This window comes from Chionomys nivalis, chromosome 6 (assembly GCF_950005125.1).
Source record: "Chionomys nivalis chromosome 6, mChiNiv1.1, whole genome shotgun sequence".
NCBI lineage: Eukaryota > Metazoa > Chordata > Mammalia > Rodentia > Cricetidae > Chionomys > Chionomys nivalis.
The window spans coordinates 68,217,805-68,232,518 of record NC_080091.1 but is presented as its reverse complement, the minus strand read 5'-3'; the positions used below and the strand labels follow the sequence as shown (position 1 = coordinate 68,232,518).

The following is a 14,714-nucleotide window of genomic DNA, read 5'->3' as shown; positions in this document are numbered from 1 at the left end:
CCTTTGCAGCTGTCTCATCCTGTCTTGGGGCCCTGCCTTGGCCTCTTAGGAACCACTCTGCTGGCTGGTAGTCTCCATACATAGGCAGGCTGGGAGGACAGACAACTATACACGAAGCTTTCCCATTCAGGCCATGCAGGAAAGCATCCTTTGTGGAAAGGTGACTGCATCCAAAGTGGGCTTCTCTTTGCTTTCCCCTCATTTATTATGGTAACTGCCACTCACCAAGTGCCTGTCATGGATCAGCCTTCACAAATTCTCTGCATAAAAACATCCATTTGACCTGAATAGATATGGATCACCTGAAAGGTGCCGTCTAGCCTGTGGAGCCTTGGTAAGAAATTCCGGTGAGGAGATTTGGTGAGACAGTGGATGGGAAATGAGTCCCAGAGAAAAGGGGAGGAGAGCGCACAGTGGCCGTTACGTGGCCAGCAGTGTCGCTGGCAGGGTCATCACATTCTGGGTCTCCCCCAGAAAGGAAAACTATTTCAATCAGCAGGAAAGTACAGGGAAAGGGATTGCAGTTTCTCATTAAGAGAAACAAGCTACGCATATACGTATGTATGTACATATGTATTTTTCCATTCAGTCACTGGAAGCCTTCCAACAACAAGACAAGCTGGTTCCATAAGGAATGAAGTGTTCTATCTGGGTACCACTTGTCAGGGTTACCATCGCAGGGACAGTTAATGTATATCACTGCCAACAGGTCTTTAGACACCTCTTCCGTGCCTTTGGCAGAACGAGAAATGCATAGGTAAATTCCATGTACCCTGAGAGTTGCTGGAGAGATTGAAAGAGTGAGCCGAGAAGCTGTTTTTAATAGGCATTTGAATAAAGAATTGTTTATTTGTTCATTCCATAGAGACGGAGCCAGCCCCGGTAGGGTGCTCGGCATGGTGTAGAGCAGAGAATAATGAAAGCAGTCTTTGGTCCTTCACTTTGCCATTAAGAAATTCAGGGCTGTCAAAGATGTCTTAGCGCTGACATTTTTTTTCCTCTGGCTGGTCCTCTGGGGGGATAATTACCAGAGAGAACAGCAAAAGGACAAGAAGAAAAAAGCTGGAAGCCCATGGGTTCACAATCAAACTGCTAGAGGGGCCTGATTCCTGTCACAAGCGTCTGTCAGAGTTCAGGAAGGAGACATGAAGTTACCACTGCAAGCCTCCCACCCCCTGCTTTATAGAACAAAACCCTACAAGTCCCGTGATGGCAAGAAACAAATGGGGCAAGATGACTGGCCCCATACCTGCTTTGACAGGTGGCCCCTGGTCCAGCCTTAGACAGGGTATCAGCTGGAGCAAAGGGTCCCTATCATCAAACAGAGCATTTTGGACAGTTGGATATCTAGAAGAATGTGTGGTAAAACAGAAACCATGTTGTACCTGGGATCTGGTGGCCGTTTAGACTAGTGGTGTGGTTTTGTAGATGAGATGCTGTCCCTGGAAGCTGCCAGACTGTGTGAGAAACCCAGCCACCAGGGGGCAGCAGAGGAACCTATCGCTAGAAGTCTGACACGTTTGGACTATGGGTGGCTCTTGAAATGTCCCTACTGTATACCTGCCTTCTATCTATCCCACAATGTCTGAGCCGTAGGGACTGGCTGGCCACATAATCCCACATAGATTCCAAGCTGCTGCACACCAGCTAGGATGCAACACCTGATAGGCATGCAACACCTGGCCATCCTCTCCTGAGTTCGTGGGCCTCACACTAGTCTGGTCATTTGCCCACCTTCTAGGGGTCCTCTAAACCTGGAATGCTGTATACAATATCTTTTTTATCCTCTCAGAATGCAGGAAAACCACTAGGGAACCTGACAGAGTCCTTAATATAAGCATACTGACCTAGAGCATCATGGTACCGTCAGGGGCAGTGAAACTTCATACTGAGCAAGTTGGTGCCATTTTGACCATTGTGGAAGTTGAGTAGTCAGACATGGGAGTTTATTTCTTCTCTGCTTTCATATGCAATTGATAAATTTCAAAGAGAGAAGTGATTTTTTTTTTTTTAAAGTAAGTAAGGGATCAATTTTGCTTTAACCAGGATCCCAAATTCCCTTCTTTAGGTCAGGGCCCAGAAGACCAAGGTCCCTGCCAGCTTCCCCTTCTCCCAGACAAACTAGTCTGTCTCCTACTGCAGTCCCTCAGGCCTGGGAACTTCTCCTAGCCTCACCTTGGGCCTTCTTCCCCCTCACCCTTTCCCCACCTTTTCTGTCTAGGCTTCTGCATTGGGCCTTTAAATGCCTTTCCCCAGAGTCCATGCCTTGTTTTGTTTCTGCATCCTCCACCCTTGTCTGGTGGGCTGACTTCAGCTCCTTCTCTAGTACTGTCTCCCTGCCTCACAGACCTCAAGGACTCACTGGACACACCTTTAATCCCAGCTCTCTGGCGGGAGTTCAAGGCCAGCCTGGTCAACAAGAGCTAGTTCCAGGACAGGCCCCAAAGCTTGAGAGAAAACCTGGCTCAAAAAAACAAAAACAAAACCTCAAACTCAGTATCCAACACCAGAACAAAATTTTTGAAGCACGTGCCACATCTTGCATGTAAGAATGCAAGGCTTGAATGCCTCAGAGTAAAGGCTACTCACACAGCAGGGGGCAGCACTGTGCAGATAGATCCTGGGACAGCATCCGTATGGCCACACCACCAATATGGCCCCTGCTGCATCAGTGGACAACCAGGGGCACTTCCAAGGCTCCTGTAACTCACCTACCTTCTGTCTTTGTTATCATCTGAGTCTCCTTCCTCACCCAGGAACAGATCATAGGATTCTCTCTGACTAGTCTGTGAAATTTGCCCTGTGAGCTTCCTGACTGGCACCTTGTCTGTCGGTGTTTGCATCATTGATGCTCCATGGCAGGGCCACAGAAGGAACCTGCGGAAGCAAATTGGCTATTTCAAAAACTATAAATTCCGTACTACAGTTTGGGGGAAGTCGTGGGGCAGCCATGGAGTTTCTTGTCGCTGCTATAGCAGATTACCACGAGCTTAAGTGGCTTAAAGCCACAGATCTCACTTAGAGCGCTGGAGGTCAGAGGTCTTTCAAAGCTAGCAGGGTTGTGTTTCTTATAGAGATTTCAAAAGAGTGCACGTGCCTGCCCTTCCCTGTGTCCTTTACTTGTGTCCCCGATCCTCTCCTGTCATTTCTAAGGCAGGCGTTGCTTCATTTCCCTCAAGATTGCTTAGAGCCAGTCAGACAATCTAGAGAAACGGCCCTGTCTCCGGATCCTTAAGTTGGTATATCTACAAGGACGCTTGTCAGAGTCCATGAGTTAGGACAAGAATGTCTTTGAGAAACAAGGGAAGCTGTTGCTGTGTCAGCTGCAGCAACCATTTCCAGAAGGCAGATTCTGGAAACAGCTTCCAGCACAACCAGTGAAGATTTCCTGCTGATTCATGAGATGCTTGTCCATGCTTAGGTCTGAGGGAAAAGCCTTGTCCGTGCAGACCTCCATGTCGGGGACTGACAGCTGTTTTAGGGTGATTAGGAATATGTAATGGTCTAAAGTTAGAGACATCCAGCCCTCTTAATTCTACAGAAAGAGGCACTGGGATTTCTGCCTATCTGTTATCTACCTAAGAAGAAATAGAGATGGACTGCTCAAAATTTGTGAAAAGCCCTCCCCCAAGGCCCAAGGCTGCATGCTTTCTCCTTCGGGAAGAGGTAGTTTCCGGACGGTTGCCCTGCGGCGTTCATCGCCTTCCCCTGAGCTGAAAGAAGATGAAGATTGAGAGTAGTGATTTTTTAAAAGTTATGCCTGTGAGGTCACACATGAAAGAACAGACAGCACGCAGCCGGTGCTTGGGAGGACTGACCCGTGGTTAGTGGCCCAGGTGTGTCCTCTCCTCTCTGCTAGTGACCTTGGGAACCTTGGGAATATAGGCTTCCTGCTGGCTGCCAGTCAGGCTGGAGAGAGCGTGGGTCTTGGAAGCTTTCATCAGAAGCAAAGCAATGTGGAAGTAAATGTCTCCACCCACACGTAAAGATGGGCTTCGTAACCAGGCCTGGGGTCACACCAGTCCTATATTCTTCTCTAGGATGCTTAGGACCAGGAAGATTTCTGGATTCGGAATGTTTGCATCTCCATGATGAGATGGGATCCACAATTCAATCTGACAGTTATTTCTTATTCCCACAAACCAAAGGCAGTTTTAACACCGTTTTTGATAATTTCATAAAAAAGAAAAAAAATCAGTTTCATGGTGTGGCCTTTTCCACTTGTGGTGCCCTGTCCAGCAAGTTTTGGTTTGAGGTTTCTGGGGTTAGACATGTTAGCTAAGTTAAACCAGGAACGAACTAGAAGCTGGTTTGCCTGCATCCAGCAGCCTTCTTTCTGTTCCTTCCTGACCCTTAGAGAGGACAGACACGAGAGAAAGTATAGCGAGCAGAATTTGCATACTGACAGCATTTAGACAAGCAAGGCCTTGTGGGTCAGAGAGCCAGGCAGACCTCGGGTAGGCTGTGCTGGGTAGCTGAGTGCACTCTGGACAGCGCAGGGAGGGCGGATGGTCACCAAATGAGGGAAGATACCACAACACGCAATCATGAAGATCACATACTTAAGCAGAGAGAGGGGGAGACCTTGCCAGAAGGAATGAGGCTTGAAGATGTTACAGACATTTTACAACTCTCAAAATCCAGACAAGGGTGTTTGCACTTCCTGCGAGTGATACAAGGGAATCTGGAGAGATTTGGCCTCAGAAACACGGCAGCCAGACCTGGGAGTTGGAAGGGGAAGGGTTGTCAGACACTGTGTGCCTTACTGTCTGAACCATCTGGGAAATGAAGGGAGCTTGGGGAGGAAACCACGAACAAGGCTTCCTCTTAGCCGTCTCCAGAATGAACTGTTGATCTTTTAGGTTGTGTGTTTCCTTCATGGCACTTGAGCCTGGGATGGGAAGGCTTTGAGAACACAATATGGAGAAAGACTATCCTCACCTCTCAAAGTGTGCCCCACCCCCAGACCTGTCTCTTCACCCAGTGCCATGGTACCTATTCACACCTCGGGTAAAGGTCACCGTTCCCTGAAGGCACCAGGGACACGTGGAGCAAGCCTGTGCTTCAGTCCTCAAACATTACTCATTTCTGTTGTGTCTTGGGCATAAGATATAATCCATCTTCATGGAGCTTTGTGGACTTGCGGGATGCCCACTGGTGAGTGTGGTGTACATAGGGAACCCTAGCCCAGCAGTGGCAACAGAGTAGAGACAAAGTAAGCAAAAGCAAGGATGAGAACTTGCTAAAATGCTGAGCACTGGTCAGGCTGGAAGGGGAGCGAGGGATCCAGATTTCCAGGTGGTGAGATAGGCCAAGACATTGGGATTGGGTACAGGGCTGTGGCTGGCAGGCTAGGGAACATTTGATTCCAGCATGGAAGATGCCAACGGAGATAGGCAGTGAAGGAGCAGGAGGCAGTTAGGAGCAATACTGAGGGCAGGTGAGGGCAGGCTGAGGGCAGAATCTGTGAGATGGCAGGCAAGGATGCGCTGTATTCAGGACCAACTCCAGAGCACAAAGGCCAGGAGGCAGGTTTCTGTTGCCAATCCTTCAAGCTCACCAACTTTCCCTCACCCTAGTACCACACGTATGGCTAGACCTTCGTGTGGTCATCTATGGAAATCTTGCCAACTTCTTCCGTATTAAGAGAAGTAATTTAAGCTGCATGGTAGCTCACACCCGTAATTCTGGCACGTGGGGAGGTGGAAGCAAGAGAATTGCTGTAATTTTGTGGCTGGCCCAGGCCACATTGTGAGACTGTATCTCAGAAACCCACAAGTAGGGACTGGGAGGTGGCTCAGCAACTAAGAGCGCGCTCTGCTCTTTCCGAGCACCTGAGCTGGGTTCCCAGCACCACTCATGGCTCTAGCTGCATCCCCAGCTGCAGGGAGATTGCATGTCTCTGGTGTGTGTGTGGGGGGGGGGGCATCTGCATACCGGTGTACATACCCACACACATAATTAAAATATAGAATATATCTTTAAAACTTAAAAAAGACAGATCGGAAGACAAGTAATGTAAAAAATAAATTCAGTTGCTGTGTGGGGTAGCTCATGCCATGGTTGTAGCACTTAGAAGTTAGCTAAGAAGATTGGGGTTCCAGGCCAGCCTCGGCTACACAGTGAGATCTTTCACTCCCTATTTGGAGAGCCACTGTCTCCATTAATAACAGCAAGAAACTTAGTTGTGTTACCCGGTATGGTTGTTCTGAAGCCACGTAACGTCATAATGGGTATCAGTAGCACAGACAGAGCAGTCAGCTTGCTTGAGCTAACCTGATATATAACACAGGAGACCAGCATTGCCCCCAGGGCCACAGTGTGGATGTCTGTCAAAGTCACATGCCTTTGGTAATGTCCAGTTCACAAGACATGTGTGTTCCGGGGTTCTCTGATTGCCCATCAGCTTCCTCAGGCAGCTGTGGGGCTGGCCCGTCCTCTGTGCCCGCCCACACATCACAGCCCATTGTTTCGCTTCTGCTGGCTCATGCTGGTTGTCATTATATCATTCTGTAATTCATATTCTTCCCAATTCCGTGTTCATTGTCTCATCGTCTTATTTGTCACTGCTCCAGACAGACGCTTTCTTCAGAATTCAGTGTGCACTCTGGGTTGGTCCCTATCCCAGAGTTGAAGAGCTAGGTTTAGAGGACACTACCATGTCACATAGCAACAGGTCCCTAACAGCCACTGACCTCTGCTTCTGCTGTCTGTAGCTGTTGGTGTTTTGGTTTTGGTGTTTAATCTGCCTCCACCGTTCACCGCTGGCATGCTGGCTATGAGCTCCGTTAATAGTCGTAACTGGAGCACATGTTGAGAAAAGGCTCCTTTTCCTAATATCCTGGCAAATTGCCTCTGCACAGGGATTTTGCTTATGTAGCAAGAGACAAAGACACGAGGATTCTGAAGTGTCATGTGTTTCGATGTGACACGCCAGCAAAAGCCATCGCCACAAGTCTCCACGAAATCTGTTCTAAGGTAAGAATGGGTCCAGGGCACAGGGTCTACCTCCCTGTTTCCCCTCACTGACTGAGCGGGAGGGCTGGAGAGATGCCTGTGACATCAAACCCAGGGAGAAGTGGGCAGGGTGGTGCTCAGCCCATGTTGTTAGTGTGTAGTGGATTCCAAGTTCAAGGCATATCGATGACCTCAGGGTTACCCACTCACAGGGATGCCCGGGTCCCTCACAAGATGGTGGAGTTTTTGCATGTGACTTGTGTTTATCATCCTGTGAACGTCACGTTACCGCTACATTACATACACCTAGAGAAATGACGGTAATTACTTTGCAATGAACATCTTGGGCTGGGATTCAAAGCGCAAGTTACTTCCAGGGCCATTGTGACCAGGCATCTTTCAGTCCCTAAACCCACACCACTGTGACTCCCTGGTGGAGAACAAGAACAAAAAGATGCCTGCACACAGTGACCATTAGTGTCCCTCACAGAAGAGAGACGCCTGGAAGAGCCGGAGAAGGACAATGGCAGCAGCCGACATTCCTGAGCCCTCTGGACTCCTTTAATATTCATTTATTCCACACATGCCCTGTGACATACATGCTCTCGTCTATATGTGGTTACGGTGATGAGACACAAAAGGGCAGCTTACCTATCCAAGGTCACGGCTAGTAAGGGCAGCGGTAGGATCTGAACATCTCCAGAGGCCTGGAAAGAGTATCTAAGAGTCGCCCTGGGACAGTACCAGGGAAGCATGTTACTCTGTGCTCTCTGAGCATAAGTAGGGGCCAGAGGGTCCAGCTGCCCCCAGAGGGTGCCTGTTGGGTTGTCCTCCACAGGTGTGGGAACGAGGAGATGGAAGAAGAAGCTTCCAAGCATTCAGAAAGCTGTCACTCTGAGGAAATGTTCACCTACCATCCCCAGCAGGGAAAGGTGAAATCTCATATAATGTGTAGCGCAGGGAGAGGAGGAAAAGGAGGCAGAAGATGAGCATCAGTTTAAATCCCGGTAGAATCCACTCAGATGCTTTGCTGGCAGGGCTGGCTGCTGACATGGGGTCCGTAGCCGGGAACCCAAGATGCGCTTTCATTTGCTGTCTAGATTATGGCTGAACGGAAGAATGCCAAAGCCCTGGCCTGCAGCTCCTTACAGGAAAGGAACAATGTGAGTCTCGACGTCCCGTTGCAAGGTATGTCTACAGCGGCCCCTCCTCCAAGGCTCCTGCCAGTCCGGCAAGACCGGAGGGTTGCAGGGGCTTCTCTGGTCTCCTTTAAAAGCACACTCGAGGGCTGGATGATGGCACCGGCTACTCTTACAGAATACCCGCGCTCGATTCCCAGCACCCATAGGGCTGCTCACAACCGTGTGTGATTCCGTTTTGAGGGCATCTGTTGCTCTCTTCTGGCTTCTGCAGTCACCGCACGCATGTGCTGCACATATATGCAAGCTAACTAAACCTTTCATACATATAAAATAAAAATACACCTTAAAATTGGGCATGGTGGCCTCCATCCTAGAATCCAATCTCTAGAATTTGGGACGTAGAGTCAGTAGGACTGTGAGCCAGGCTGGGTGCTGCATGGTGAGACTCTGCCTGGGTGGTGGAGGGGACAATGAGTGTGTGCTCCAGGCCTCGAGGGATCAGAGTTCAAAAGTCTTGAACAGGGAAGTTGTTTTTTATTTCTGTTGAACAAATTAGAGAATATTGTAGCAGAGTTTTTGTTTTGTTTTGTTTAATCCCATGTATTACCATTGGGGTAAGGACTGTCTAGTTTAAAAATCTATAGATTGTTAGTTGGGGGGACTGCATTGTTTCTTCCATGCCTTTGATTATATATACCCTTTGAATATATAATGTATATAAACTTTCTTTGGGCACCAGCCATGCCTAACAAATAGGGCACGAAAAGCTGTTTCTTAGCACATGAAAGACTTAGCATACTGGATTTTGCCTTCCTAAGCATTTCACCCTGAAAGAGAGATCAGTAGGGTTTAGACTGGCAAAGCCCCTATATCTGGAGTCAGGAAATGCTGTCGTTATAGAACGAACGTCTGGGAACAGAGTGCCCTGGTATGGGTTGCCATCTGGGCGTGCAGATTCCAGATGGACAGCTGGCTTTCCCCGTGCCCTGGAACTACTGAGAAACACACTGCTTTTGTTCCTTGTAGTAGATTTTCCAACACCAAAGACGGAACTGGTGCAGAAGTTCCATGTGCAGTACCTGGGCATGTTACCCGTGGACAGACCTGTCGGTAGGTAAAACTGGGCAAGGCTTCCAAAGCTTACAAGAGCCGTTGGTTCTCTCAGAAGGGTGAGGGCCTCATCTTAACCCTGACTTGTGCCTCTGTGGTAACACCAGCCTGGGACACATGATCATCCTGGTCGCGTAGGTGGTGGGGGCAAGCTAACCTTGACTTGATGTGCGGTCCAGCATGCAGAGACTCCAAGGGAACAAGTGTGTGTTTCCTGTTGTCCCAGCATTCCAGGAATGAGCATCCCTGGACTGTAGAGTGCTCTGTCTGGCTCTCAGCTTTGGGGTCAGGCTCCTGCCTCTGTTCTTACCCACTGGAGACAGGTGGGAAAGACTGATGGAGCCCCCATATCTTTACACAGTGACCCATAGTGGTATGTCCTACCCTGGTGCCAGGAACTGAGGTGTTCCACCTGCTTCAGCTCACAGAGAAGCTGGGAGCTGTAGCTTCCCCCTGGCTGGAAAAGGCCCTGGAGAAGTCGGGGGTCTGGGGGTAAAGTAAAATGCTCTCTGGGGCACCTTTAGGCACTTCCTCAGAGGGTCAAAGACCTTAACTGTTGTTTGACTCAGCAGTTCTGCCCTCAAGCACATACCCAAGAAAACTGGTAGCTTTGTTCCCCCCGCCCCCAAAGCTACAATAACATTCCTAATAGCATTTGTTCAAAAGTAAAGACACTCCTAATACCCATCACCTTTCCAATAATGGAATTTTATCTGGCAAGAGAAAAAGTAAAGAAACAGGTCATGGCACGTGTGACCCTTGAAACATTGAGATGGATCGAAGAAGTCACCTCTCCCTCCCCAAAAGAGTCCTCTGTGTAGGATTCTTAACAGGAGTGCTGACAATAGGCAAGGCCCCAGAACCAGACAGAAAGTAGGAACTGATTCGAGGCTAGGTTGTAGGGAACATAGAGAGTGCCCCCCTAAGTATTACAGGAGTACTGAAAATATACTAAAATTGATTTGATGACTCCCCTATGAGTAGACCAAAAGCCGTTGGATGGTATGCATTAAAAAGAGTGAATTCCACGCGAGTTACGTCACAATGAAGTTGTTACTCCTGAGCAGGCCAGATAGCTCAGGGGGCGCAGGACAGCTGGGAAGTTGTCTGCAGACACACGCACACAATGTGTCATGTGCTCTCACACACAATAAACAGATTTAGCTTGTTCTGAGCTTACTTATTCTACAGCTAGCAAAGGAACCCCACTGGACAGCATCTGTAAAGGGGCCATCAACTCTTCCCTGACTAAATGATAGGGAAGGGTCTGATACTCTGGTAGATGCTGGCTTCTGTTGAGTCTCCTTCCCTAGGCTCTCAAAGGCAGGCTTGAGGTTAGAGCATCATAGTCTCATAGACAAGGCACACACACACACATTACACACACACGCACCACACACACACCACACATGCATGCATGCAGACATGCAGGCACAAACATACACACACATCCCTGGAGGTGCCCAGGACTCAAACTGGCTTTTTTTCTTCTGAGCAAACTTGAAGATAAAGCAGTAGGTGGCCTGACCCCAGGAACTACAAAGGCCAACCTGGGTCTGGCTGTTCCTGAGTGACTGGGCCTGCATTAGAGAGTGAAGTTTTAATTATCCTTTCTATGTGTAGGCATGGACACCCTGAACAGTGCCATAGAAAGTCTGATGACCTCATCCAGCAAGGAGGATTGGCCTTCGGTGAACATGAACGTGGCCGATGCCACAGTCACCGTCATCAGTGAGAAGGTGAGGAGCTCGAGAGGACACATCAAGGCTTGGCCTCTTGGGGTGATATTGACTTGTGATTAAAATGGCCTACGTTCATAGAAGATTTGGGACTTTGTCTGGGCCTCATCGTGCCTCCCTCGGGATCTGGAAACTCCTATTCTGATGCCCCCATTCTGCCTTCCTCACTTGCTTGAGAGATTGAAATGGTTCAAGGTGACAGGTGGCACTAGCCGTAGCTTCCTGTGCCTTTCATTTTTGTTATTAGGGCTCTGGTGTGGACTAGGCCATGCTGTCTGGAGTTGGGTGCAAACGTTGCCTGTATTCGGGAAGCCCAATGCTATATGACTTCTGGAGAACAGATCATTGGTCATCCTGACAGGCCGGCGTTTGCCTCAACCCAGATTATCCCATCAGGGTGATTGAACAGAGTTACTTGGCTAAGATCAAATTAGAAGCACAGAACCGGGCCTTCAAGCCAAATGGTCTGAGTTCAGCCCCCTTTACCAAGGTGCGTGAAGGCCCTGTGCTAGGAAAACCTCAGGTCATGAGCATGTCCCAGCTTCTGCCACCAGCAGGTCACTGTCAAAATCACTTCACCCCTGTCGGTGAGCAGTCCTCCCCAGCCTGCCTTCCTCTCCCCTTGTTCTGGATTTCACTCCTAAAGCGCGTTGTGGTGTCCTCCCCCACTGAGGTGTTCTGACTGGTGCAGCTCCCTCCCTGTACCACACCCCTTTGTCCACACCCTGTCTCCCAGATTCCGACTCCAGTACTTCTTCCACAAACCTCCCGACCTCCCTGCCCAGGGTAGGATGCCTGTGAAATGAATGAATATTTAACAAGCCAGGGTGTTACAGATTGAAAGCTGGCATTCTAGCTGTGTTTACTAACTCACAAATTGCCTGTGGTTGCTGCCATGGATGTCAGCTATGAAACGAATCCCACACACGTCTTGATGCTGCCTTGTGTGTGGAGAAGAGGAGGGGGGATGAAGTGACAAATGTGTTGATTAGCAGCATTTTGTCTTCCAGTGTTGGATGTGATTTGGTGCTTGAATAAAAAACAGCGGAGCAAGACATGTGAATCTTTTACTCTTGGACACACATAGACAAAGGTTCATATAGACAAAGGGGTCCTGAGCCACTGAGGGCCCTGCGTTGGGCAGTCTATAGAAGTCTGTGTGACACTGTTCTGCGCACAGTGAAGAACGGATGTAGGCTGCAGTGGATAGAGAATGGGACACCCATCCCTTTCCACAGCAGCAGGGTCATTCACTGTGAGATCAGATACCCACGGCAGTGGTGGCTTCTCGGGCTACTTAGCCACATTCTGACTTTCTAATAAGATGCAAATCCTGCCAGGCTCTGTAAGCGGAATTCTCTGAAGTATTTAAGGTGTGACCTTTTTTTTTGCTGGCAGCTGTCTGACTTCCCAGAGAGCACGGGTGCTGAACCATGTCTCTTACAGAGCGAAGAGGAAATCTTGGTGGAGTGTCGAGTGCGGTTTCTGTCCTTCATGGGTGTCGGGAAGGATGTCCACACATTTGCCTTCATCATGGACACTGGGAACCAGCGCTTTGAGTGCCACGTGTTTTGGTGTGAGCCGAATGCCGCCAACGTGTCAGAAGCCGTCCAGGCTGCCTGCATGGTGAGGGACTCCGCCTTTTGCTCCACCTTCCCTGTCCTTCTTGTTCTAGATGCTGTAAATTAGAGTGGAAATCCTTTATTTAATGGATAACGTCTCACTCCCAAAGCCCCGTACTTTATAGTGATCAGTAAGTAACAGACTAGAGTGGGCCCCGTGCTGCTGGCTCGCAAGGCCTGGGTACTTCACAGGATGTCTGATTTGAGATGTAAACATCTCTTTGTTGAGCGGATGTGCTCTGGGAAGCGTTCTTGCGCACACTGGAACTCCTCTGGTCAGAGCAAAGGAACTGTGAAGGTAGGCACTAGAGCCTGAGGTCCAGGGCACAGTCTAGTGATAGTCGCTGGAACTGGTGGAAGAAACAGGACCCCCATCATGAAAGACCGGTGAAGTTGGTGTCTCCAGGAAAGATTACCAAGTAGGAATTGGTCATCTCTAGCTTCTGGAATTTTTCTGGATTTGGGTTTGGTGTTTTGACATAAAGTCTCACAGTAGCTCATGCTGGCCTGGAACTCACTGTAGCCTAGACTGTCTTTAAACTCTCAACCTTCCCAACAGTGGGACTATACACATGCGCCACAGCTTCCAGCTCATACTTAGGTTTTTTTTTTTTTTTTTTTTTTTTTTTGGTTTTTGGTTTTTTCGAGACAGGGTTTCTCTGTGGCTTTGGAGTCTGTCCTGGAACTAGCTCTGTACACCAGGCTGGTCTCGAACTCACAGAGATCCGCCTGCCTCTGCCTCCCGAGTGCTGGGATTAAAGGCGTGCGCGAGTTTCTCTGTGGTTTTGGAGCCTGTCCTGGAACTAGCTCTTGTAGACCAGGCTGGTCTCGAACTCACAGAGATCTGCCTGCCTCTGCCTCCCAAGTGCTGGGATTAAAGGCGTGTGCCACCACCGCCCGGCCTCATACTTATGTTTTAAAATAGTATTCCATCCAAAAGGAAGACAGTCCCTCTTCCTGGAGACCTTTCCTCGTGAGGGCAAGTTTAAAGTACAGCTTGAGGTGTAGTGATCAACCTGGGCCGCCAGCATGGAGACTAAAGAGACAGGGAGGGGCCTCGGCAGGAGGCAGCCAGAAGAGGGCTAACGAGGCCATGATCAATGAGATGGAGCACTACCTTGTGTGAGGAGTCCCCTCTGCTACGACCCCAGAGAGCCCCAAGTGTGGATCCAGGAGCTCTGCACAGACCCCAGAAAGCCCTGTGAATCAGGGAGCTCGGTGTAGCAGGAGAGACACAAAATCCAAAGTCCCGTGGTAGCGTGGAAAGAGCTGTAAGTGGAGGAGACTACACCAGCCTGAGAAGGAACTGGACAAAGGGAGAAAGACTCTGAAAGTGGGAACTAGGAAAGTCTGTCGGGGGGGTTGTCAAAGGAACACCACTGGCTGCTCTGTGAGCTTGGTTTATTTAGGATGGAGGCGATCTGCACACTTTCCTGTGCTAAAGGAGCCACATGAATCATGTGCCTTATAATGACATGTATGTCGATGTGAATGACAGACCACACATAAGACAGTCATTCCGCGAAAGTACAGTGGCGTTAGAAACAACCTATTGCCTACGGCACTTCTATGTGTTTGTTTGTCTTTAAAGTTTTGCAATTATCAGTCCTCTGTGTGGACGTTTGCAGCACCTGGCAGATCATCACCACAGACTCTCCCCCGCTTTGCCTCTGCCAGCCGCAGTGTGGCCGTGGCCGTGGAAGTACCCCTCCTTCACTCTTATCTCCAGCTCCTTCTGCTATTTTCTTAGCGTCTTTCTCTCCTCACACAGGCCATGTCTTGCAAGGCTGCATTTGGCCCTGTTTTTACTTGTGCAATCCAAGAAATCATAAATCACACCCAAGCCAGTTGTCATGTCATCCCCAAAATGAGTTCTGAATCCAGATACAAAAAAAAAAAAAAACGACATCTGGTATGGGCTGTACATTCTAGCTTCTTTTTCTAGATTTCTGTCTCGGGTATTATTGTCTTCCCATGGTGAAGGACACTGATGACTATTTAGACAACAGGATAGGAAAAGAGCAAATTGGCTACCGAAACTTATTGAGGCCAGTGAGCAGGTAAAGTCACTTGCTACCAAACCTGGTAACCTAATTTTTGAGACGTGGAGCCCGCATGAGAAAAGACCAGTTCCCACCAGTTGT

At 49.0% G+C, this 14,714-nt stretch overlaps 1 protein-coding gene across 10 annotated transcripts in view; it reads left to right on the top strand.

Moving 5' to 3' along the window:
* Nucleotides 1-14,714, top strand: part of Apbb2 (amyloid beta precursor protein binding family B member 2) — a 311,966-nt gene that overhangs the window by 289,712 nt on the left and 7,540 nt on the right. For 4 of the 10 annotated variants that reach the window (XM_057771509.1, XM_057771505.1, XM_057771508.1 and 1 more), the window contains 5 exons: nucleotides 6,864-6,978; nucleotides 8,058-8,145; nucleotides 9,126-9,209; nucleotides 10,833-10,948; nucleotides 12,395-12,574. In XM_057771509.1, coding sequence (XP_057627492.1) covers nucleotides 6,864-6,978; nucleotides 8,058-8,145; nucleotides 9,126-9,209; nucleotides 10,833-10,948; nucleotides 12,395-12,574 — 583 coding nt within the window. Of the gene's footprint in view, nucleotides 1-6,863; nucleotides 6,979-8,057; nucleotides 8,146-9,125; nucleotides 9,210-10,832; nucleotides 10,949-12,346; nucleotides 12,575-14,714 lie in introns of all 10 variants that reach the window. The other 6 variants (XM_057771502.1, XM_057771507.1, XM_057771500.1 and 3 more) reach the window with 3 other exon arrangements.